The sequence below is a fragment of the Anser brachyrhynchus genome (genome assembly GCF_964034855.1).
Source record: "Anser brachyrhynchus genome assembly, chromosome: 3".
Classification (NCBI taxonomy): Eukaryota; Metazoa; Chordata; class Aves; order Anseriformes; family Anatidae; genus Anser; species Anser brachyrhynchus.
This window is the reverse complement of record NC_137696.1, coordinates 8,086,386-8,110,294: the sequence shown is the minus strand read 5'-3', so window position 1 is coordinate 8,110,294 and position 23,909 is coordinate 8,086,386. Positions and strand designations below refer to the sequence as shown.

Below are 23,909 nucleotides of genomic sequence, written 5' to 3'. Positions count from 1 at the left end.
AGACCATTATTACATGCCAGAAATGACCCGTCCCTGCCTAACGGCCGAGGGCTGCTGTCGTCCCCATTTGTTTGAGTAAGCACAGAAAACAGGAGACTGTTTTTATGCCTACACAAAAGCCAGGCTCAACCTGGGCCAGTGTGTGAACAGTGATTGAGTGGTGTTGGGCAAAAATCAGGATTGGCTCGCACATCAGTCCAATCCTTTAATCAGAATGAATTGAACTCTAATCTACTTCTTGGCAATGAACAAATAGGCAGCTCTGGATATGGATGCTATTCTGTTTCATGGATATATGTGTTTGTGCTGAGCATGGGGGCGCGGGTTAAAATTAGAGCTGTGTGAGCCCTGTAGGGCTCCATTCACGGTGAGGTTTGCAAACTAATCTGAGTTGCTTGATTTACAGTGATTGGAAGCAAACCAAACCTCGTAGACTTGTTTGAAGGGCTGTGTGTGATGTGGGGATAGGAGCTCCATCTGTACATGCTCACTTGCATTTTCCCCAAGCTCGCCTTCCCTAGCTAAGGCGGGAAGATCTTAGGGTTTCGTGGTGAATGGGGGCACAGAAAGGAGCCAACCCATTTGGCTTCACTGGTTGTGCTAAGAAATGCTGGGTTTCATGAGATACATTTCTTCCAAGTCTTCCATTACAAAAGACAGTCCCCAGGTAATGATTTACTTGCTCTTCTCCACTGTTAGCATTGCTTCTCTTCTGCTACCGTTTCCTGGCTGGATCGTAGGCCACATATTAGTTCTCACCTCCTTAAAACATCACTAGAGAGACCCTAAGAAACTGTGAAGTCTCTTCTCTGACTCCTGTGCTGGCAAGACAGCTGGCGTATTGCTTCTCTTGAAGCTTCTGTTTTGCAGTGTTTATTTTAGCTGGGGCTCTCTGAAAATCGTCACTGAAATGGACGCAGGGACACGTCTCACCTTCTGATGGCAGGGAACTGCTCTGGAAGTCAGTCAAGGAAGAACCGCATGATTAAATATAACAAATATCAGCTACCAGCAATTCGTGATGATTTGTAATGTATATTGAGAACTGCAAAAATCCTAGCTGCAATACTTATTTTGGCCTACTTTATGTATAGCTCCTGAAATCATTCATTACTTCGCATGGGAAGATAAGCTCGGGAGCTTTTAAATGGCTATGATAAAGCCAAGAATGTCTGCATTTGGCTAACCATCAGCCATTCAAACCCCATGCAGTGCTATGTTGTAATTAATTACTGTGGGCCAGGTTATTAGGGAGAGCCAGGTGCATTTTTTTAAAAGTTGAAACTTTTTGAGAGCATCTGCTGTAGATTTGAAGCAGTAGCTGAGCAGTCTCGAGTGCAGCGTCTTCAGGGGCTAAAGAATCCCTTTCTGGAAGATGGCAATCAGCTAACCCTTGTACATATCTCTCTTTGTGCTGGAGCTATCTGCTGCCAGAATCAATAGCAGCTGTAATGACCAGGCACGTGGACGACACACCTACAGCGAGATCTGCGTGTCGGTGAGCTGGGGCAGGCTGCAGGAAGTTGGCACGTTACGCCCTGGCTGTGAGGAGACCTGGGTATTAGACAAGGCGGGAGGACAAACAAAGAGTGCTGCTTCAGTACGTGCCTGCCAAGGGCAGGTCTGCTTCCAGGTCCACGTTGCTATCGGCTGTACATCTCCGTCCTGCTGCGGTCCACATTTTCCCTTCCGTGGGGGTGCAGAAGTTGACCCAGGTAGTCCCGAGCAGAGGGAGCCCACGCTTGGTCCCCCCCAGCGCTGGGGGCTCAGGTGTTGCTGCGGCCACCCCAAAGCTCTCTGCTGGGGCCGAGGGGAGCTGCAGTTTGCCCCACGATCTTCTGCCAGCGGCTTAACCCCTGTGACATGGCTGTGAGAGGAATGTATTGCAAATACTGTGCTGTGCTGGAGCCCCGGAGCAAAAAAAGGGAAAAGTTACTGTTTTTTACCGTTGTCATTGCTCACCAGTTCTGCATCGTTGGTGAGTTTGGGGCTGAATCTCTCCATTCTGCTGGGCAGGCGGATATCCACAGCTTAATTAGCCATACTCTGGCATTGCAGGTTTAACTCAGAGGATTAGCAATTGCTCTGGACAGTGTTGCTGTTAGCAGGGGGGTTTGAACTCTGGATGGGAAAGATCAACAAAGTGTCTCATATGCATTTTGTAAGCGATGACAGACTACAGCGAGTTACCAGGAGGCTATATTAGGTAGAAATCTTACATGTAGCTTGGAATGGGATAAGGGGAAAAGAGTAGATAGGGAGGAATATGTGACTATTTTTGTCCCTCATCCAGATACCTATTGGTCAGTTTATTACAGGGGTTGCCTGGAAAGGTCAGCAGCCCAGTGAGCTGTGCTGAAAAACATGCCTGGACTAAACCAAAGCGCTCATTCCTGCATAAGCCAGGCAATCTCACAACTATCAACTGCGAGCTGCAGCGTGGAGGACGACTATCCTATTCCTGTGCTACGGACATGTTGCTACTAGTCAGTTATGACACCTTTTATCAGTTCCCGAAAGTGGCCTTGTTTTCTGCAGCGTGGTGTTTCTTTTCTGCTGGCTTTCAGTCTGTGTGCCTTGCACATAAAGCCAGTGACTGGAGGCTGTTCGCAGGCTGACCCCTCTGCACTGAGACAGGACAATGGCAGTGCAACCTGCATTACTCAAATTCCAGCCTTCACGGAGCTGTCATCAGCATGCCTGGAAAATTAATGTCATTATGCTGTCGCTCGAGGCTTGGCATGGCTGCTGCTCGCCTGCGTGGGAGAGGAAGCCGTGGTGGGAAGTGAATATTGTGGCTTACGGCTGCAAGGGAGGGACAAGCACTGCTGAGAGCTGATGGGGTGTTTGCTTTCACAGGTTTTGTAACTTGAAGTCTGCACTCTCTGTTCAGCACTATAAGCTTTTGTATATTTGCAACACTACTTTTAGTCATTACCGAAGTCTGTGCTAACTAGGGTCTGGTTTGGCCCCTGTTGTTTGGTGTGGTGTTGTGGTATGTTCCAATTTCCACTGGGCACTATCTTGAAAAGAAGGGCGAGGATGCAACAGTCTTTCTCTCCTCTGGATTTAAATGTATTTCTATCACCCTCCTCCCCTGCAAGGTTTTTTTTAGGGCTTCTTGACATGAAACAAACTCATACTTTTAAAACCAGTGAATGGAGTCATGAATATATTTCTTGTCCTTGACAGCAGTGGCACTCAGCTGACTGAATAACTGTTTAACTATGCAAGGGTACTGAACGTCCTCACGTCAGCCTTTAGAGCAACTTTGGAAGAGTGGCTTTATTTGCAGGTAGTTGGGAAGACCACAAAAGAGCCAAGGAGCAGGAGAGGAGGAAAGGGGACATCAGTGTCTCTTTCCACCCCCAAATGCCATGAGGAGCTGCAGAGGAATTTGCTTCCTCTGAAATAGGAAGCAGAAACAAGAGACTCTTACAGGGCAGTACAGCCTCTCTTGGAGCAGTCCGACTAGGTGATCCCTGCCCTGCGCTGGAAGTTGGCTCTCTGAGCATCTCTTGTACTGACCCATTTCCAGATGTCAAGCAAGCGGTGTCTTAACTTAAAACTCAGTAGTTCTTCCCAGAGCAACTGTGAGATTTTAAAGAATGCAACTTTGAGTTTTCTCCCCTTTTTTTGTGCTTTGATTTAAGCTGTTACTGAAAGCACAGAAATGCACAGAGAACAGTGTATGTCTTTCACAGCAAGCCCCACCCTGCAAAATCAGCAAGTAGCAGAAATCTCGTCTGATATAGGGATCTTTCAGGGCTGCCTGGATAAGTTAGCACAAGCACCCAGTAATGATCGGGACTTCAAAATGGCAAGATCTCCTAGCCAGGCACTTACTATGTGATGAAGAAGCTCAGAAGTCTGTACAAAAGCTGTAAGACATTGATTAATATCACCACAGAGTAGCTGTGTACATGACATTAACCAACAGACATCCTCTCTGTTTGTTATTTTTTTCATTATTGGTTCATTTGCATTATGAATATCCAGATCAATAAGACAAGATTCCCAACTCTTCATCTTCCTTTTTAGTATCAATAAAGCCCTGTTCTGTATAAATGTGAGCTAAACAGTGCAGATGAAATGGAAGGAGATGCATTGAAAAATAAACGTGAAGGCAGATATTGCTCTTGCACCTCTTGCAAGCGCATGCAGACCTGCTCCCTAAGCGCAGACTGCCCAGCAAGATGTTTCTTTGGCCTTGGCATTGTAGCAACTGCACCTGGAAGTAACAGAATAACAGACACGATGCACTGACCTCTGTTGAACAATTGCTTATTTAACTGTTTTGGCCAATATCCCAGTAAGTCACAAACATGAAAATGCTCCATCTCTCTTTTTTCTTTTTTCTATTTCCTTCTTTTTTTTTTTTTTTTTTTCATGCAGGCCATTCAGGATTCACTGAAGGCAAAACCAAATCACTTCCCTAATAAACACCATAAGGGACCAGTGCTGGAGGGGAAGGCTCTGCAGGGGAGCGGATGGGGCACTGCTTGGAGCCCATCAGGTGTGTTCTGTGCAGGACCAGGAGCTCCCAGCAGAATAGGACAAGACAGCACTTCAGTGCCAGGAGCAGCGCTGGCCTGGCAGCACTGCCAAGCTGCCCCGCAGCCTCCTGAGCTCTGGAAGCTCAGGTGTCTCCAGGCATGCACATGGCAGCTCTTGTTATCTCACAGTGGTGGTATCCTGCGCCTTTCACACTTGATTTTTGCTCTCAGAAAAAAAAAAAAAAAAGCGTCAAAATTCAGGGCAAAACCATGCTTATTTATAGGTGAGTCTGTGAAAAAATAACGCTTTGTTTATGTGCTGCTCTGCCTTGCTGCTTTGGTGATATGGTGTAGCATCTCCTCAACATTTTTTATTCACGTCTCTTGTTGAGGTCCCATTTTATTTTAGATAACTTTTGCTTGAGCATCTCTTTGTCATAACGTCTGGAGAAGCACTTAATGCTTGAACTGGAAGTCCGTTATTCAAGGGGAATTTTTGATCGATGACATATCAGGAGCTACTGTTCTTGGCCTGGGATAGCTGAGAAATGTGGAAGGGGCTGGACAGCATGTCTGTGTTTATGTTCCAGGGAAGAGACCCATCTGGACTTGCTCTGTCTTGCGCCTTGCTCTTTAGAGGTCCGTTTGCAAAATGACAGCTCTCTTTCGCCGTGACAATCACTCCTGAAGCAAGCAGTCATGCTTAGCAGTCACCGCCTGATTGCCAATATTTACCTTGCTTTATTACAGTACTGTAAACTTGGGTTGGCTATCACAGCCAATTGATGACTCTGACAATTTGGAATCCGAAGGGCTCTTATGAAATTAAACACCGCCTTTGCGTGCCATCCGAGCCTCTAGATGGGCAAGTGAAAATAAATGTTCGAAAGGTTGTACTTTATATAGCCACAGACTTGACCTCTAAGTGCCTTAAAAGGGCTCACATACTTAAAGGTGCATTACCAGGCCTTACACTAATTCACTGTGATAGCTAAAGTGCTTTGTGTATACCACAAGAGACCAGAAGCCCTTGAGGATCCTTTCGAGCAGAGCATGTGGGCAGTTAACATTATTCAGCTTGAATTTTGTATTTGCAGCCAGTCATGAGTGAAAGTAGGGGTAGACTATTTGCATATTGTTTTGGTATAAAGCTGGAAAAATGCTTCCATATGTGTAAGTCAAGTAACTTCATCCTGCATGTTTTTCAGATGGCTGGAGAACCCTAAATAAGAGCAGGCCCTGCCTTGCTTCTTTTTTTTTTTTTTTTCTTCTTTTCCCCCTGCAAATTACTTGGGAGCATTCATCCCTCCCTCTCTTTAAGTTTGCTGGTCTAAGCAGGAATACTTGAGACTGATTTTAATTCTTAACTAGATGGACATGATTTATTAATTCACATTTGAAATAACAATTGCAGTCGGAAGGAATCAGCTGAAAGCCTTAATTACATTGGAAAATATGCTTCAGTGTAGCATGGCCCCATCCAGATTTCAGAATGCATAATTATCATCATTTTTTAATTTTTATATTTGAAAAATTGTGATGGAGACCAGACTGTGCTGGCTACTCGCAGTGCTTCAAAGCAATGCCTAAATCAGAAGTGAGTCTTTAAATAGATCATTTTCTTACTTGCTTGTTAGTGCCCAACCACATATGCAGACTTATTGTGCAGGGTTTGGCCTAAGCATTTTGAGTATTATTTTTACATCTGAGCCAACTAGCAGTTTCTGTGCCCAATTCCAAGGAAAAAAAGATGTTAAACTGTGAATGTGCACAGGCATATGAGCTGAGATTAGGTAATTTGGGATCACTCCATAGAAATCACATATGGGCCTCAGGGACTGGGAATTCATTCCTGTTCAAGCAGTGACCAAATGAGGAAAGCAAGATCAAGGTAATTAAAAAAAAAAAAAAAAAAGAAGAAGAAGCAAAACCCACCAAACTTTCTGAAAGGAAAAAATGCACCACTGAACAGAAAAGAAAAACCAAAGCCTTCCTTGCCTTAATCTTGAAAAAAATATGACAGTTGAAAGAGATGCTACCTCACTTGAGCTAAATGAAGTACACATGAGCACTCCTAGCTGTGATTGCAATTCCCATCACCATTCCGTCTCTGAAGGCTTTGTAGTATTTTTCTGTAGCTTCATCCAAAAACACTGCTGTGGGAGGCGACCCGGATGCCAGCCCCACAGACATGGAGGCTCTGTGTGTCACCAGCTGAGCAGAAAGAACTTTTTTTGCACTGTGTCCACCAGACTCTGGTTGAAGAGTACAGTTTGCTTACCAAGGTAGTGAAAACAGATTAACAAATGATGAAAATGTGTAATTCCTTCTCAGCAAGGGGCTCCTCCCAGTCCTTCCCTGAAACAGAGTGGTCTGAAATTGTACACAGAAGTGCAGGAGTGATCAGTTAGATGGGGGGACAGAAATATCACTTTAACCACTCTCGCTGTCCTTGACTAGTGTTAAAAGCTTTTGCCTTTTCGTTCCGAACTTGATGAAACTTCTTACACCTGTTCACATGCAGAAATGTACTTCTGAAGTAAAACAAGGTAAGTGCTCTTCAGAAGTCATTGTTAAAATACAGAGGAGGATCCTTCTTTTATTCTGAGTCCTTCCTTCTGATGTGCACAACTCTTCAAACATTTTTACAGGCAATCAGTATGGTGGAAAGCTCTTTGTGGTTATAGCTTGCATGATGAAATAATTCCACTGACTCTTGTCTCCAGAAGATGGAAATGATACTGTTTATCTATGCTCTTCTGTAGCAGCTTTTGGCCAGTGTTGCTTTCGCCCTGTCGAACCCCAAGCCTCACAGCACACCCGCGCTGGATCTCGTTAGCTCTCCAGATCTTCACAAAACTTAGCTTTGCTCCAGATCCCCGCTCAGGGTCACCACCTGTTGGCTGGCTGCTGAGCCCACAGCACGTGTGGTAGGGCCTTCTGTGCATGGGGCTCACTCAGACCTACAGCAGCATCTTTCCAGGGCCGGGAGATACCACAGAACTTCACACGCAGGCTCCTGACCTTCCTGCAACTCGGAAATGGCCACTTGTCTTAAAAGGTTTAAGAAAGTTTATACGAAAAGGAACGGACAGAGCTCACAGGATAGCTGGTAAATTCACCCCTCTGTCCCTTCAACTGACTAGCGATAAAGAAGGCAACTGCAAGACTGTACTTGAAAGCGTAAGAGCAAAAGAACAATCTTTTCTCCTCTTGGCATGGTTTCCAACGATGTTTGCCGTCTGCCAGCATCACTGTGAGTTACAGTATACGAGGTCATCATTACGTACATGGTGCCAACGAGGGAAAAAATAACCCCAGAAGCAGTCTATTTGCTGTCACTGAGCAAGTGTTCTCCGCTGCCCCGCCAGTACATCCAACTACCTGATGGTTAAACATGACTGGAGTTACATTCAAGCTGTTTATTCATCCTTTCCCAGCAATAACACCGGTTAAATGTGCACGTGTATATGTATATATTCTACGTATATATGTATAAAAATATATGCGCAGACACCCACAAACGTATACGTGTGCTGTACATGCCAGGCTCATCATCCGTCTGCTTGAGAAAAGGACAAAGCTCTGGGCAAACTGAAGGTGAAGGAAGGGAATCAAGACTGATCTCTGACAGGGGGAGACAGTTTCAGCGAGCAATGTGGCATTATCATTTTAGAAACGGAGGCTTTCTGAGAGCAGAGAGCATTGTTGCTTTAGGATCTGATTTTATTCTGAATGTTTGAGTACTTAATGAAGGGTAACACCACAACAAGAGCACAGCGAGCATTGTTGGTGCAAAAATCATACCCTTATCTGACCCCCAACAGTGAAGTTTCTGAGCACTAAGCACCTCTGCATTTATCCTCCTTGCTCGCTGGCAGTGAAAGAAGTTCATTTTTATTCCTGTTCTAATGATAGGAAACTGAGAATCAGGGAGACGATAATTCGGACTTCCAAAGGGTTCTGTTTAAATAACTAGGTGTAGAAAGAGGGCAGCATGCCAGGAAAAGAAGGTCTTCTGAAAACATTTCTGCAAACATCAGGAGGGAGCCAAATGCTTTCTGCTACACTGGCCCTCCTGGGAAGGACGTTTTCTGCAAACCTGGCCTTAATTGGTGCTGAGCACTGGAAAATTCTGGTCCTCTACCCAGCAGTGTGGCATTACAGGTCAGCTCGGTGTATCCCAGGCCACTCTCTGTTGCATTAGACCGTCTATCCTCCGATTCAGTCTTTGCCTTGGATATACATGCCCAATTTTATTTTGCTTTATTTGTAAAGAGTGAATTCAGGAGGAAAAAAATATTCTCCCAACACCCTTTTTTCATTCTATTTTCTGTTTGTTTGTTTTTGGTCATCCTCGTCCTTCAGCCTGGGATTTACAGAAGCTTGGCCCATCCTTCCCCCGTCCAAAATGCGCTGAAAAGGAGCCATCTGTGGGTTCCCTCTGTTGATATGTTTCCAAAAGACCTTGTAAAGTGACATTAATTGTTCTGACTGCATGCACCTATTTGTTATTACACACTGCTGCCTGATTCCTGCCTTTTTTTTTTTTTTCCAGAGGTAATACTCTTGCACTGCGCTCAAATATTTGTGTACAATCATCTCAGAGGGAGGCACCGAGAAGCCTTCCTCCCATCAGGGCCCAAAAAGCAGAGATGTTCTGTCGTCATTTCAGCTCAGGGAGCACATTCCCTACTTACGAGGAGATTCCTCGAGCACAGGTGGGACCCACGCACCCCGCAGTGTTGAAGTTAGCACCTCTCCACATTCCTCCCACTGGCCTGGGCTGGCTGGAGAAGACTGGAGCACATCACCTTCAGCCTCATCTCTGCTGATGTGTGAGTCGGTGCCTGCACCAGCCAGGAGCTGACATTCAGTGCGGCACATTTCTGTCTCTAGCAAAGCCGTGAAAATCTGATGGACTTGCTGGGCAATATTAAATCCCAAGCAAAAGCTTTATAAAAGCTACTTCAGAACACTATCAAATTATTAGTATTCTTTTTCATAATACAGATGGTGTCTCATTTTATTGAAAGAAAAAGAGAGAGAGAGAGTGTTTTTTTTCCAGCCCTCTTGGGAATTATTTTATTGAAAATATCAAAACTGGGAAGATTTCTCCAGTGCCAGGGGTCAGAATCTTTGACTAGTTTGTTGTAATGCGAACATATAAAAATTCACTCAGTGCTCATTCTCTGCCTTTTATTTAATGTACAATCCAGGTAGTTCCACTTTGATTCTTTACATTACTGTCCCTAGCACTGAATGTTTGCCTTGAGTGTTTTAAATTTCTTTCATGAATTCTGAAGAAGGGAAAACTTCAGGAAAATTGCCTTTGGCCTAATATGTATTGATGTACTATTACCAATGAAACAAATTCTGTTATTCCAGCTGACGCTGAATAAACAACTCCTTTGAATTTCTTCTGGAAAGCTCTAACTTGAAGTATCTCTGTAATATCTCTACTTAAAAATAGCATTTTTTTACTAGTTTCCTGTGAATCATATCTGCATACCTTAATGAGTAAGTGTTTAATATTTTAATTTCTATTAATACTGAATAGTAAATGCTGCTGAAAGTCAGCCTAAGTTAGAACTATGACAAGCAGCTAAGTTACGTTTTTCCCTCTGCATCATTGTCATCATCATCAAGTACTATCAATATAAGGACCAGGCAAGTCATAATTTCAAAGGAACTGGGTTTTTCAATGATTGCTAAGGGCAGAGTTGTCATGCAGACCCTTTATTGTGACAATGATTCATGAGAAGAAAAGAAATCAGCTCGATTCTCTCATCACCAGTGACATTTCTTCGGACTGGCAGTTACAGTATTTTTTTTTTGCTTATAAATAGATTACTGGTAATCTCTAAAGCCAGGCAAGGGTGACAAATATGGAACCCAGATGGATATATTTGTTACTCATCTTTCAGCATAAACCTGGGCTATGAATTGAGATCACCAAACACAGCCTCATTGCCTCAACTGTTTTGACTTTTTCTTATAAGAAGAGGCACTTTCACCTGAGCTGCGTACTTCAGCTCTGTGACAATTTGTGTCGAGGCATGAATTTGGCAGACTCTCTGCCATGCAAATGAAAATCCTGATTTGGAATAACTCTGCTGAATGAAAGCTTGGCTCTTCTTCAGGTTGGCATTGCTTGTTTGAGGCTATGTTGGCCAGTACTAAATTGCTTTTAAATTCCCCCAAAATGACAGCTAAGGAAAGTATTGTGTTGGTATTTTGAGGCAGACCTTAAAAGAAGGACTGCTTTTGTCTGAGATCATACAGAGCATCGTGTGCAAGTGCTTCTCGTGTTCTTTGTCAAGGGGTTGTGAAGGCTCCATCCATGCATCTGAGCATGCAGATATGTTGCTGATGGAAAGGGGAAAGCGTTTCATGGGGCTGCAGTATGCATCTCCGTGATCTAAGATGAAAAAAACACTCCATCAGGATGTCTTTGATTGCTTTAACCTTTCTGTCCTCCACCCCGAGGCACCCCTGGAGCTGCTCTCTTGCTTCCAACCAAGACTCCAGTCTGCTTCCGAACGTCCCATTTTAAGTAAGCAGGCGGCTGAGAACTTCCGAGTCCAGGGGCATCTTACCTTAGGCATGATGTAAAACAAACCACGAAAAAATCAGGGTGAGCTCAGGCCGGTGCTTGTTGCGTCGCTTCTGACTATGCAGTCCCTATTCTGTGAATAAATTCATTTCTGCATGTTTAATCTGACACCTTTTGCAAGCAATACACTCACTCAAAACACCAGCAATGAATAAACACTACCAGCCTCTTTTAGATATTTGATTGGGTAGCTAATTCACAAATGATTGACTACTCAAGTAGTGAGAGCATATGGAGGCTCTGTGAGCGACTGTCAACACGGGGAAAGTAGGCAGGGAAGCCAATTGTTAAGAACCAAAAACAATAGCGAACAAGAAAGTCCTTGAAGGAATGTGGCACTGGGTCTGCTCTAAGCATGATTTTATGAAAACGCTTGGCCAAAACAAAAGAAGATGGCAGCGTCATTTCCTATATGTGCTCCTCGTTGTTGGTTATTATTATTCCAATTTTTGACACTTGAATGAAATGTGGTATAATTGGGCTTCATAGCTGCGGCTTCAGGCGACATCAATTGCCTTTTTTAAAAATGATGATGGCGTTGAGGGAGACTCTTTTTTTCCTTTTATGTTTTGAAGTTGCCACACTCTCGGTGCCACTCGTACAATCCGCGAAATGGGCATTGTACTCCTGGGAGGGCCTGCGAGGCTGGGGACTGATCCCACGAAGAAATACGAGATGCAGAAGAACAGAAAAGTAAACACACTGTAGGATGTTACGCTAAAGCGAATCCCAAGATATCCCTTCTTTTTTTTTTTTTTTTTTCTCTGGGTTTTCCTTACTGGTAGTTCAAGCATTTCACTTCCTTGCTGGCAGCACGCGGAGCATCTAACCATACAGGTGTATGCAAGGAAATGCTGTTCCCTGCCCTCCTTTGCTTTGATTCGGTAATCAGTTCCATCAAGTTTGAAGGACCTTAAGCTGTCACAAAAGGAAAATCATTCCTTAAACTGTGTTTATTTCTGCTACAAAAACACCTCTGCATCTTTTGTTTGTATTGATAGGTATTCTGCAGGATTTGGTTGGCTTATTTTGACTGGGGCAGAAATGGGATGAGAAGCATTATGTTTTTCGAAGTTGGATTCAGCAGGGAAAAGGAAGATGTATTCATCATTCTGCTTTTGCATCGAGAAGCAATTCTTTAGGAGGTAGAACAAATCTTTAAAAAAGCAATATTGAAAAAAATTCTAGTGAATAAGAGGAATGAATAAACCTGTTGTGGCTGAATCCTTTTCGGGGATAGATCCTACTGGCTATGTTTAAATACCGCATCGTGCGCCCAGTTTCTGCTCCACCCTGACCCCGCCAGTGCAGGGCTGGCTGAGCACCAGCACAGAGCAGCGTTTTCGCTCAGCGTCCCTAGGGAAAGCTCAGTGCCCTGGGGCTGCCGGGCTCTGCTGCTCCTGCAGCCTGGCCTGTGGGGTGCCCCCTACCGCTAGGGCTTGGCTGGGGATGGAGAGCCAAAAGAGGTGGAGGGATTTCTGGCTACAGCAGGGGAAGCCTTTGCTTTGCCTGACTACAGGTGGAACGGGTGCAGGAGGAGAGGAGAGAAATCAGTTGAGCCATGTCTGTGTAGCTTTAAAAAACAAAATATTTGCATATCTCGAAGGCAGTTTCCCTTCAGACAGACCCAAATGAAAGGTCTGGATCCAAACACCCCCAAATGAAGGACCATATGTACTGAAGCTCTCTTGCAGCCGCTTCATGGAAAAACTGCCAAAGGATGCGCAGGATGAAGCCCTTCCACCAGGTGCTGCCAGCAGCACTGCGTGCTGGGTTCATTGTCAGGAGGTTCCTCCCCAAACGAAAAGCCCCACATCCTTGCTCAGGTCCTCAGGTGAGCAGAATGTCTCCCCTGGGTGTCCTTGGACAGCGGAGTTTCCTCTTTTGCTAAGGCCTACGTTTGTGCATGAAGCAAAGAAAACGATGCTGAGAGAAAAGGAGCCTAGACGGGGAAATGCAACCAAAGTGAAACGTCAGTTTGTAGAGCTACAGCTTGTAAAGAAGAAACGTGTAAACTCCCCTCCACACACGCACACATATACGGGCGCTGTGTTTTGGGCAGCCATCCTTTTCCTCACCTCTCTTACCCTCTGGCAGGAGTGCCTGGTGCGTGTTGTCCCTTCAACATTTCTTTTTGCTTCTCACCTGCTCCCTCCCGCAGCACCCCCCCAGGAGCTGTCGATGTGGCCTAGTGCAGATGCTGTCTCTCTACCATGGGGTGAGACTTGTGTCTTCCTGCCTTTACTCAGTCACACAGACTCCAGGGTCAGAGTGCTGGCAGAGGCAGGTTTTCCCCTTCTCCCAGGGACTACTCCTTCTGATTCTCACCGAAACACCAGACTTCGATTACTCTAAGGCTCTTCCAGACAGTAAACCCCGTTTCTTCTTCCTCTTCTTATTAGTGAGATCCCAAGTGGAGGATCCCCTGTGACAGACAGCACTACTGCCAGGACCTGACATGGAGCTGGGGCTGCCGGCGGGAGCCAAGCTGCAGCAGAGCAAGCAGAGAGTCTGGTGCACTCGTATGGGCAGGTAACTCTTGGAACTTCCTTGCCTTAAGACATAAATTTCAGCGCATTTTTTAACTGCTAATGATTTAGGATCTTAAACAACTTTAAAATATTCCTTTAAATGAAATCTTTGCAGTTAACCTTTAACTGCTTCCAGTTCACAGAATCTTTTACAAGAAAGGGCAGGAAATCAATAGCTTTAAAAAGCAAAAGCAACAGCCCTAGCATCAACGTGTGCCATATCGCACCAGTGTGCCAGTGCGAGCAATTGCCTGGAGCAGGCAGGAGGTGATGCAGAATAGCCATCCTCTGGGTTACTTTTGCATTATAACTTGGCTCCTAAAGAATGTTACGAGGGAAAAGGGAGGGTGAAGGTTGGTTTCATCACCAAGCCATTATGAGGGGGAACCTGGGGCAAATGATGTTTGTCCATACAGGAATCCCTAAATCCATCGATTTCTCAGAGCTCATTAGTGGGAGTATGGCAAGCAGAATTTTGACCTGCTTTTAGTGTTGTGCTTGTCCTGGAAATTGTTGCTACTTTTGTCACTCTATTACAAGTACTATGAAACAGGGAGAGATCTAAACTTAAACCATCTGTTTATCAACCTCAATTTCTCCCCCTATGCAAACAAACCAAAACTGCTCTCTCTCCCCCATACACACACACACACACCCCGTTCAGTAAGTTTTACTTTGTTTGGCTTTTCCATGCTTTTGTCTCAGATGTTAGAAGGCTGGACACAAGGTCATTCACTAACCATTTCATGTGGATACAGCAAGTCACTTCAGGTCTTCTCCCCCTCCCCTCAATTCATCTGAAATCTCTGCTGTGCAGTAATGGAACTGCAAACAGTACAGTAAAGCCCTCATGGTGAAAAATAAAAAAGTGCTCTTGTTCCATAGGAGTGCTGGGAGAGGATGTCCCTGATTGGTGCAAGTCAAAATGGGTTGCTTGGATGTCACATATTACTTAGGTAGCAGATCAGTATGAGTTTGAACCCTTTTAAGCAGAAGCTGGGAAAGGGTTAGAAATACTTCTTTCATCAATAATTACAGGAACTTCTGTTCAGCCTTTGCTTCTTCCTAAGGCCCAGGACATACTTCTTTTGGACCCCAGGGAAGGGCAATTCAGAGAGGATATTATTCACAGATGTCAAAAACCCCGTGCATGTGTCACTCGCCAGTATTGTGGTGGCAGGGCTCTGCCCGAATATTGGTATGGATATGAACTGTGATCTCCTGTGAGTTGTTCTGCCCAGTTTCTGGAACTGACTCCTCTGTCTCTTAAGCAATTATTTAAATCTATATGCTCACTTTCCCTGTCTGTAAAAATGGGCTGACTGTCCTTACTAGTGTGTTTGGAGAACAAATTAATAATGTCAGGCACTCAAGAGGAAAAGTTTTTCAATGTGTATTTGCTCTGCAAAACTGCTCAATATTGTTATTATTTATTATTCTATGGACTCATCACTCTCAGCTCCCTTCTGCCAGAAGCTGCTTTGAAAGATGGATAAGTTGCACAAAAATTATTTTCCTTCAGTTTTCTTTGTGAGAAGGTTTTAAATGTGGCGGGGGGGGGGGGTGGATTGCTTTTGTGAGGGAGGGCAAAGGAAGACATGCTGTTATGAAATGGATTTGAAAAGGTGGAACCAGGGAAAAACAACTTCTTACCTCAAATTCAGACTGCTGAAATGCCAATTTTTTTACTCAAATAAGAGGCACAAATACATAAGACTGTAAACAATCCTCTTAATACCAGCAGATATTTTTATAACAGATTTTCTTCCCGTGCTGTCTCTCCCTCCACACTGATGCAGCAGACTTAAAAGGCAGGGACAGCAGTGAATGGGCATCATTACTGTTTGTGAATACTGCATTTGATGTAGCTGATAGATACCACCGTTGATCCTGCTTCACTCTCTACTTCCAGTGACTTTCCATCTGGTGCAACTCGTGCTGTATGCTCCCTCAGGTTTATGTGAAAACTACTGTGAAAGCAGAGTCATTGATTTTTGTAGGTTTAGTGCCAGAGCAATTTCAGATGGCACGATGCTTATTTCCTTGACTTTCGCTTTCCTGCTCTTGATACTTCTGTGTCAAACTCAACACCTTTCCCAACACTATCCTCCTCCTCATAATAACAAAGTACTCAGCACCTCCTCCTCCTCACTAGCGCAGTCAGCAGGAGCAGTGGAAGGGTGCTACAGGCGGCTGCGTTTGTTTTGACAGTGCCAACTTTCAAAAGAATCAGCTGAGTTGGTGGGAGGTCTCCGTGTTTGTGTTTCTAAACATAATTGTTGAATCCCTTGTTGGGGATATTTCACCACCGCACATCGCCTCTGTAACGGGAGTGGTGAAGTTAACAGCCTGGGCTTGAGATCCCTCCTGTGTTACACTAGCCATCACGGTGAAGGATTTCATCTGCCGCAGATCTCTCATGCCCTAGACAGCTAATGACGTGGAGGGTCTTGTCCAGGTCTTCCAATTAGTCTGTGATAATGGAATAAGTCGTGGGGAGATTATTTTCCCGTGCCATTGTAAAAGATCTTCTGAAGGCTCCATTTTGATTTTGCATATGTGACCATTCATCACAGCAAAACTTCTGAGTTAATATGCACGGCCACATCTGTGAGGTCAGGACCAGACCCTGAAGCCGGGCCATTCGGGCTGCCAGCAGTGGGGTTTGCAAGCAGGCTGAAAGGACAAAGTGATTTTGCCTGAGTTAAAGGACATTGTTATGGAACAATTCTCACGTTTTGTCTCTCTAGTATTGATGACACAAGATGCTATGATTTATTGTCTTACACTGCTGATGTGCAGAAGATGATGTGAAAAGTGTTTTTCCCAAGCATTTTGTAAAACGTAGTGGGCAGGGAGTGGAGAATCAGAGACTGAAGTTCTGACATGGGGACTGCCTGCTCACAGAAAGCACGTTACATCGTTGTATTCGTCCTTCAACTTCTCTTTCATCCCACTTAAGGGCTTCTCTCTCCCCTGACTGCACAGGGAGATCAGAGTCCTCAGCCTGTTCCTCTGAATGGTGTCCGAGTTACGTGCACAGAGCAAATGTCTGCAGCGAAATCTCTGTGGCTACTGAGACCATTTACATACAGCAAGTGAGGCTATTTAGGTAGGTGCCAACCTGAAAGCTACTTATTTCTCAGCTCTTTAAGGACTCAAACCTTGAGAGATACCAAATATAAGTGGATAAATGGCTTTTGCTTGTGTAAGTCCAGTGGCCCCTTCACACAGGTGATTGAAGCAGTCATGAAAAATTGAGACTCTGCCCATATTCCTTTGAAATAAAATCCTGTGCCTTAATCAGCGACTTTCCTGCATTTATCTACATGCCATTGTTTCTTTTTATTTTGCAGCACGTCTGCTCAATTCAGGAGACATTTTTGTTACATTTCCAAAATGTGGGATATGCAGTGAACTTAGCTTTAGAGCTCTAAGTCCTTTTCTTCCCCACCTAAAAAAAAAATCCCACCTGCTCTCTCTTTGTGTATTAGCACCCTGCCTTTGGCTGAGATGGGGATGTGGGGAGACAGAGAGTGTATCTGCGAGTGCTTTGCTCACGCTTATGTTCCAAATGAACATGACATTATCTTTGAACTTAAAACCAGTTCTTTGAAAAACTGCATTTTTTACACGGCACAGCAGTGTGCCACAGCTTATAACAAAAATGCGTCTGCAGAGGGAACTGAGGTTGGCCTGCGGTGGCTGGATCCGCCTGTTTATCCGTTTGTGTGTACAGGGACGAAGCCTGCAGTGGTCCTTCCAGAAATACAACTAAGGCATTTGCTGCACCGGGGTCTGGGGGCAGCTGTGTTTGAGGTGACCAGGGAGGGTGGGGACATCCAAAGGGAAGGCTGCAGCCCACAACTCAACATAATGGGGGCCCTCAGACCGCAGCCAGCACGGGTCCTCACCCAGGCAGTGCAAGGGGCGTACAAGGGGTTGTAGGTTCCTCCTGCTGAAGTCTCGTAGCAACTGAGTCTGGTCTGGTTTTGAGCCAGGACTGTTCTCCCTCCCCACATCCTAACGCCCGTGCATTTGATGGTTTTTGCTCTGATCGTCTGTATGAACTCCTTGGAGACAACCATACACGTTGAGACAGAGGACATATATCTTTGCTCTCTCCTTTGGTGCGTTGGAAGGATAGATATTATTTTGAAAGTCACACTCTACAACAGCCATTTCAGAGGGTGACTCTCAGCTCCTCTGCAAACAGAAGACGGCTTTGCATACCATTTAATGTAAAAGAAGGTTATTTCTTTAATCAAACTATTTTGTCCTATTTTGGGATAGAGAATTCTTTTATCAGTTTAGCAACAAGGAGGCACAAATTTTGGGGTTTTGTTTTTTCAGTCTGGAATTTCTTCTGTCTCCTTCTGTTGCTCATTTAACTGTTCTGTCTTACTGCTTCTTTTCAGTGGAACAGGGATAGCACTTATGTCTCTTTAACATTTGGGGTATGTGATCTAGTCTTATTTATAAAATATTCTGTGCTCGGTCAGTTGTAAAAATGAAGTGTAAGCCCCAAATATCTCTGTATTATTAATTTTGGCATTAGCAAGACATCTAATTTTTACAGCTGAAGATGGCTTCTCCTTTTTAATATTAGTCCTTCTCATTTCACAAGGTGAGCTGTGTTTCAGCTCTCTGAGGGAAATGGCGTGGCATTCACAAACCAGAGCTGAACAGGAAAAAAAAAAAAAAAAAAAAAAGGGACAGGAAAGTTAGGAAGCATGGCCAAATAAGCCAGGCATATGCCCTGTATTTTTCTTTCACATTTCAGTCATGAGTCACACCATGGTCCTCCTTTCCAGATGAGCCGACTGAGGCAGAAAGAAGAAAAGTAACTCCAATCACATAATAAGCTAGAACTTGAACAGGAATCCAATTAGCTCTTTTGTTTTAATGCTAAACTACGTTGCCTTGACCTCAGCCCACAGGTAGTGTTAACGTCCGTGGCTATTGTCAGGCAGTTGCATGAACGTGTTACAAAATTAAATAATGTGGCATTGTGCTGTATGACTAGCACTTAGGCACTAAATTATCACAGCTCTCCCTGACCTTGGCAGCATCATAGGGTTCATATTTTCAGAAAGATGAATTGTTCTCAGAACAATTTCTCAATGTTTTAAACACACACACTTTTCTTTAACCTTATGGACACACAGTTTCTACCTCCTTGTACTGTTATGATTTTAAAAACACTGGTCCCGGCACAATGCCACCTGAAGTCAATAAAAGGGCTCTTACTGACTTCTGTGCTCTGGTACTTTATACTTGCAGGAAACTACCAGATTTGGGCCTAAAATGGGAGAACAAGATGTGTGCAGCTTTATGGAGCACTTTTTTACAGGGTTGGAGAGCAACAGGGCAGGGCAGAATGATTCTAGGTCAAGGCTCAGTAGCCACGGGCCATCACAGTAGTTTTTGTGTAATGCTCTCAAAATTTGCTTCCAGTTTGGTTCCAGAACAGGAGCAAAGGACAAGTTTGCATACTTTTTAAGTGAATATTAAGACCATATTAAGCAAATTACAAAGTCAGCAGAGAGGCAGACCCCCTTGTTGCCCCTCCGATGACTGCTGATGGTTTTGCTCCCCAGACCATACAGGAAGCCAGACTTTGTGATGGGCAGTGTGAACTTGTCGTTGCTCTCTGCTTTAGACACCAAGGTAGAAGAAGACCTTTGCTTTCCAGCCCACATGCTGGGTTCCTGTGCAGTGCTCAGAGAGCTTCTCCTTGTGGGAGGTTTGTTACAGGTAGCAGGTCCTGAGGCCCTACAGGCATCAGGAGTTTCAATATTAGCAGCATAAGATTTGCAACAATTTTCTGTCAGGTATTACCACGAATCAAGCAGTCTTCATGTGGACTGGAGCTAGGGGCTTCGGTTTATATTGCACATTTTTGGCAAGTGTGGTTTAGCTCTGCTGTATAATGTACCAAATAGGAACATTGTTATGTTCTAGTGATTTATTTTGTCTTCAGTCAAAATTGCCTTGTACTGCACATCTAATGCGTGAGCAAGACATATTCTGAAAGAAAGTGGTTTGCAGGCCAAGTGCACCTTTGGTCTCTGGGTTCCTCTAGGTTCCCACTTAGCCAAGGAACTGGCCAAGAAACAGCATTTTTCAGTGCTGTGCCTCTTGTTCAGAGGGCCAGCTGGAATGCCCAGACACAGGGCACATGTGCTAAGGAATCAAAAGAATTGTAGTGTTTGTAATAAAGATAATAGTGAAAGTGCCACGTTGTGCACATTTCTGGTCTCTGCATCTCAAGAAGGGGTATAAACTCTGAAGGCTGGTGCATGTGAAGCGGTAAGATGTGTGCGTTAAGAACCTCATGCCCCTGCAGGAAGTTATGCAGCTCTTCTTCATTACGGTGCTTCCTACGCGTTGCTTTGAAGCATCTCCTGTTGGCCACTGTCAAAACCAGAATGGATCATTGGTCTGACCTAGTGCAGTAATCCCTGGGTTTATATCTTTGTTAATTAAATACTGCTTTTGACTGGCTGTCTTGTGAATAGAGAGATAAAAAGGAGAATCAAATCATTTGAACAACTATTAATACAACGTTAAAAACAAAGAAAAGGAGTGGAAAATAAAGATATACTTGTAGCCTTTTCTTGGAGATAGTTTTCCAGTGCAGTGTAACATAAACAGATTAACTGCAGTGTTTATTCAGTGTGAAAAAGCAGTTCCAAGAGCCCCAGGTGCTTGCCAAGTCCATAATTGTACCTCCTTAAATACTTTCATTACTTGGAAGTACAATAAGAGAAGCAGAGACACATGCTTTCTATTTTCTTGTCAACAAAACACCTCCAAGAAATTAAACTCTATTTTCTCTAGAAATTTTCAGCAACATTTTTTCTCCCGGTCTTAAGAGGAGGGGAAAAATGCCTCTGAGATGACGGCAGAACGACCTCCCCTTGGAGGGATTTCTACATGCGAAAAGAGAGGGACTGAACTGAAACAGTGAGAGTCATGTTTATTAAAGTTTGATTAAATTGTGGAGGACATTAAAGAGGGTAGCATTTAAACATGGATCTAGATTTGATGTCCTACCAACATAACAGCAAATAAAGAGATGTTCTTTTCTGTAGAGTTTGGCTGTACTGCTGTCCTCACAGCAGAGCTGGACTGGACCAGGGAGTGAGTGTCTAGAGATCATTTACTTGCCCACTCCACCAGAGCTGTCAGTCCTCATGTGTTCAGCAGAGACAGCTCAGGGACTGGCTCCTGTGCTCATGTCCACGTCATGCTTTAGCTGCCCCCGAGGCTTTGTCTCCGCCCTTATTTCTCTGTCTGCCCACTGGCTGACCCATAGCCATGGGTCAGGCGGCCACAGCCAAATACCTTCTGTATCCACCATCAGCTTTTGGCTTTTTCTCTGCCTCCTGTGCCGGATAGGTTTTATAGTTTCATCCAGTTGTTGAACTCAGAAATTAGTGTGTGGAAGCAGCATGGTACCTTCTGGAGAGGTGTGGATATTACCTTGAAGATGTCTATGATAGATGGATGACCTTATTGCTTTTTAAAATACGGATTCTTTGGGCAAGCCAACTGCTTAGCCTGTATGTGATATGTCTGTTCTCTTTCAGCTTTGCCTGCTAAGTGAGAAAAAGGCAAGAACCTTTCCAAAGGTGGGGCAAGTTCCTTTTTTCAGCCCTGACCTCATGTCCTGGTGTGGAGCTGTTGTTCTGCCCTCAGCTAAGGAGCAAAATACTGCCTTGGAATGCAGTTGAAGTGTTTCTTCTAACTGCATAATGGTAAAACTGGGCACGATTATATGCCCACGGGTCATCTGCAGATAAATCTAGATGTAATCTGATCCTCAGCTCTATCCAGGCCTTATTGTTTGAAGAATATGGGCAGACGTTTTGGGTTGAGGGCTTTGTGTTTTTAGGAATGCCTTAGTCAAACAAAACTGCGTTTCTGAGCTTCTCCCTCCTGCACGCCAAACATATGCAGTCTAACTCAGCTCTTGGGGGAAAGGCGTGTGGCGGGTGAGATTTCTTTTTCATATAAGTCAGGGGAAAAAAAAAAAGAAAAAAAAAGAGTAAACTTCTGCTTCAGAAATTGCATCTGAACACAAGTGTAAAGAGAATTGCTCATCTCACAGCGAGAACAAGCCTGTACAGTTACACAAAATTTGGTCTTGAGAAAGGCAGTCTGAATATTTTATTTATTCCTCTCATATCCCTTTATGTCTCAAGCCTTGATTACATATCTAAAAAGAATTTCCCTCATCTTTTTTAAGGGAGGTTGTGATGTGCTGTGTTGTCTCTCTCCAACTAGTTTCTTATTGCTCTAACCTGTGGTAATGAAAAGCGCCGCTTTCTCCGCACTCAGTGGTAGGTGAAAGAATGATATCTATCCAATGATCTTCGTAGGAATTCTATTGTATTATTATATGATGCTTGGGGTGATATCGAACAATGCACACCTGAAATCTTAAAATTCCTCCTTTCTCCCTTGAAGGGGGGTCTTTCTCTCGGAGGATCTTAGTTCGGAAGTAGCCCTTGCAGGAGAGCCGAGACAGAGAGGTTCCCGGAGAGTGTTTGTAAGGAGAGATCCCCCTTCCCCGGTACCCACGGGGCCTGGAACATTGTGATATGCTCCAGTCGCAGATCTGGGAACACAAAGTGTGAGAAGACACTTGCCAGCTTTATTTCCCTGAATGCAACAGCCCTTTTTAGTGGCAGAAAAATGTCTGCGTTTCCACATCAGTTTAATAGTTTGCCTGTAGATCACATCCCTTCCTATCACAAAGAAATCATTTCATCCTGCTGTGTAATTAATACACATGTACAGTGTGGCAAACATTTTCCTGTAGACTGCTTATTTTGCCTGTAAATTACAGGAAATCCTATACAATACACCTGGGAGCCCTGCAGTTTGAAATTAGAATACAAACCATCCCCACCTCCTCCTGCTTGGCCAGCTTACCAGTCAGATTTCAAAACTCTTTTTTTTTTTTAGACATGTAATAAATTTGGATAGTGACACACTTCTCTTCAGCTTAAAATTAATACCGGTTTTAATTCCAAAATGAAACCAGTTTATGGCTCATTGAACTGCTACAAAGGGATGAAACTGCACGGAGGTTTCCAGTTGTGGGTTTTGTTCTGACACACATGCACTACACAAATGTGTAACAAAATCCCTATAGTTTAAGGTATATTGGCAGTAAAATCAATGTCCAAGCCTAAGTTCTGTGTGATGTCACATCTATATGAGCCCTGAGATAGTATTAAAATAGCAACAGCTGTTACTTGTTGTACACACAGACTTTTTAAAGGAAAGCTCCACATTTTCCCTCCTTCGCTGGTACCCTGTGAATCTCAGTGACAAAAGGACCTGCCAGGAAAATGATGGTGCTGACTGCCTGAGCATCGTAACCACCAGTCCTTATTAGTTTGGTGCAGACTAATTGCAGGGCATTACCTTCATTTCATGTATTCTTGGTGTGTGTGGACAGAGGGTTTTCTGCCAGCATAGGGGGCAGAAAATATCTCCATCCTCCTGACAGTTTATGACCTCGGTGCTGCAGAACATGTGGCTTTATCTCCGGCTGTTGAATGAGCGCTCCAGTTCAGGAAGGGTACAGTAGTTTGGGGAAAAGGTAGCTTGTGGCTCTCCTGTGCTCTGCGGGCTGCTGACGGCTGTGGCAAAAGCTGTTTCCCCAGAGCGCTCTGCCAGACATAATCACATCCCTACAGGTGAGAGAGGTAATTCAGTCTCTTTGAAGCTCTCTTCTGGCTCTCGCTCCTTCTCTCTTAAACCTGGAATGGCAATTGCATCTGTTTATTAGCACGCATCAGAGACTAGCAAATTTCCATCACTAGGAAGATCTGTTCCCTTTAACAGAGGCAGACCAAATTCTGTTCTCTGTTTCATCAGGGTAAATCTAGTCTAAGCCAAGGCTTGTACTGGATAACGGTTGATTTGCCTTGAAGTTTGATGGTGCAGTTCAACAAAGGTAGGAGAAAATAAGAACAGGTTTTGCCTGCAGCTTCCCTGCGTAGCTGTGCTGGGCAGAGCAGTCCCGGCAGGTGTTCCCCATAGCTATGGCTGGTGGATCATTGTGAGGAAGCAGTAAGAGAGCAGCAGAAAAATAAACCATTGCTGGTCGAATGCTGTATTTTTCTCCTTCTATCAAAGGAACTCTCCCAACGCTGGGTACTTTAGTAAGATGTTATTCACAAGTTTTGAATGGCAGTTTGTAAGCACATGGGGATTCAGCAGAGCAGGAAGACCTGCTTCTTGGGG

General features: G+C 44.2%; 1 protein-coding gene across 1 annotated transcript in view; it reads left to right on the top strand.

The window, feature by feature from the left end:
- The window catches only part of LOC308193336 (uncharacterized protein), a 440,865-nt gene extending 430,894 nt beyond the window's left edge, over nucleotides 1–9,971 (top strand). Inside the window, exons 18-19 of the mRNA XM_080587926.1 lie at nucleotides 4,396–4,516; nucleotides 9,055–9,971. Of these exons, the coding sequence (XP_080444052.1) occupies nucleotides 4,396–4,516; nucleotides 9,055–9,245 (312 nt within the window). The 3' untranslated portion in view covers nucleotides 9,246–9,971. The remainder of the gene's footprint in view (nucleotides 1–4,395; nucleotides 4,517–9,054) is intronic.
- The last annotated feature ends 13,938 nt before the right edge of the window (nucleotides 9,972–23,909 follow it).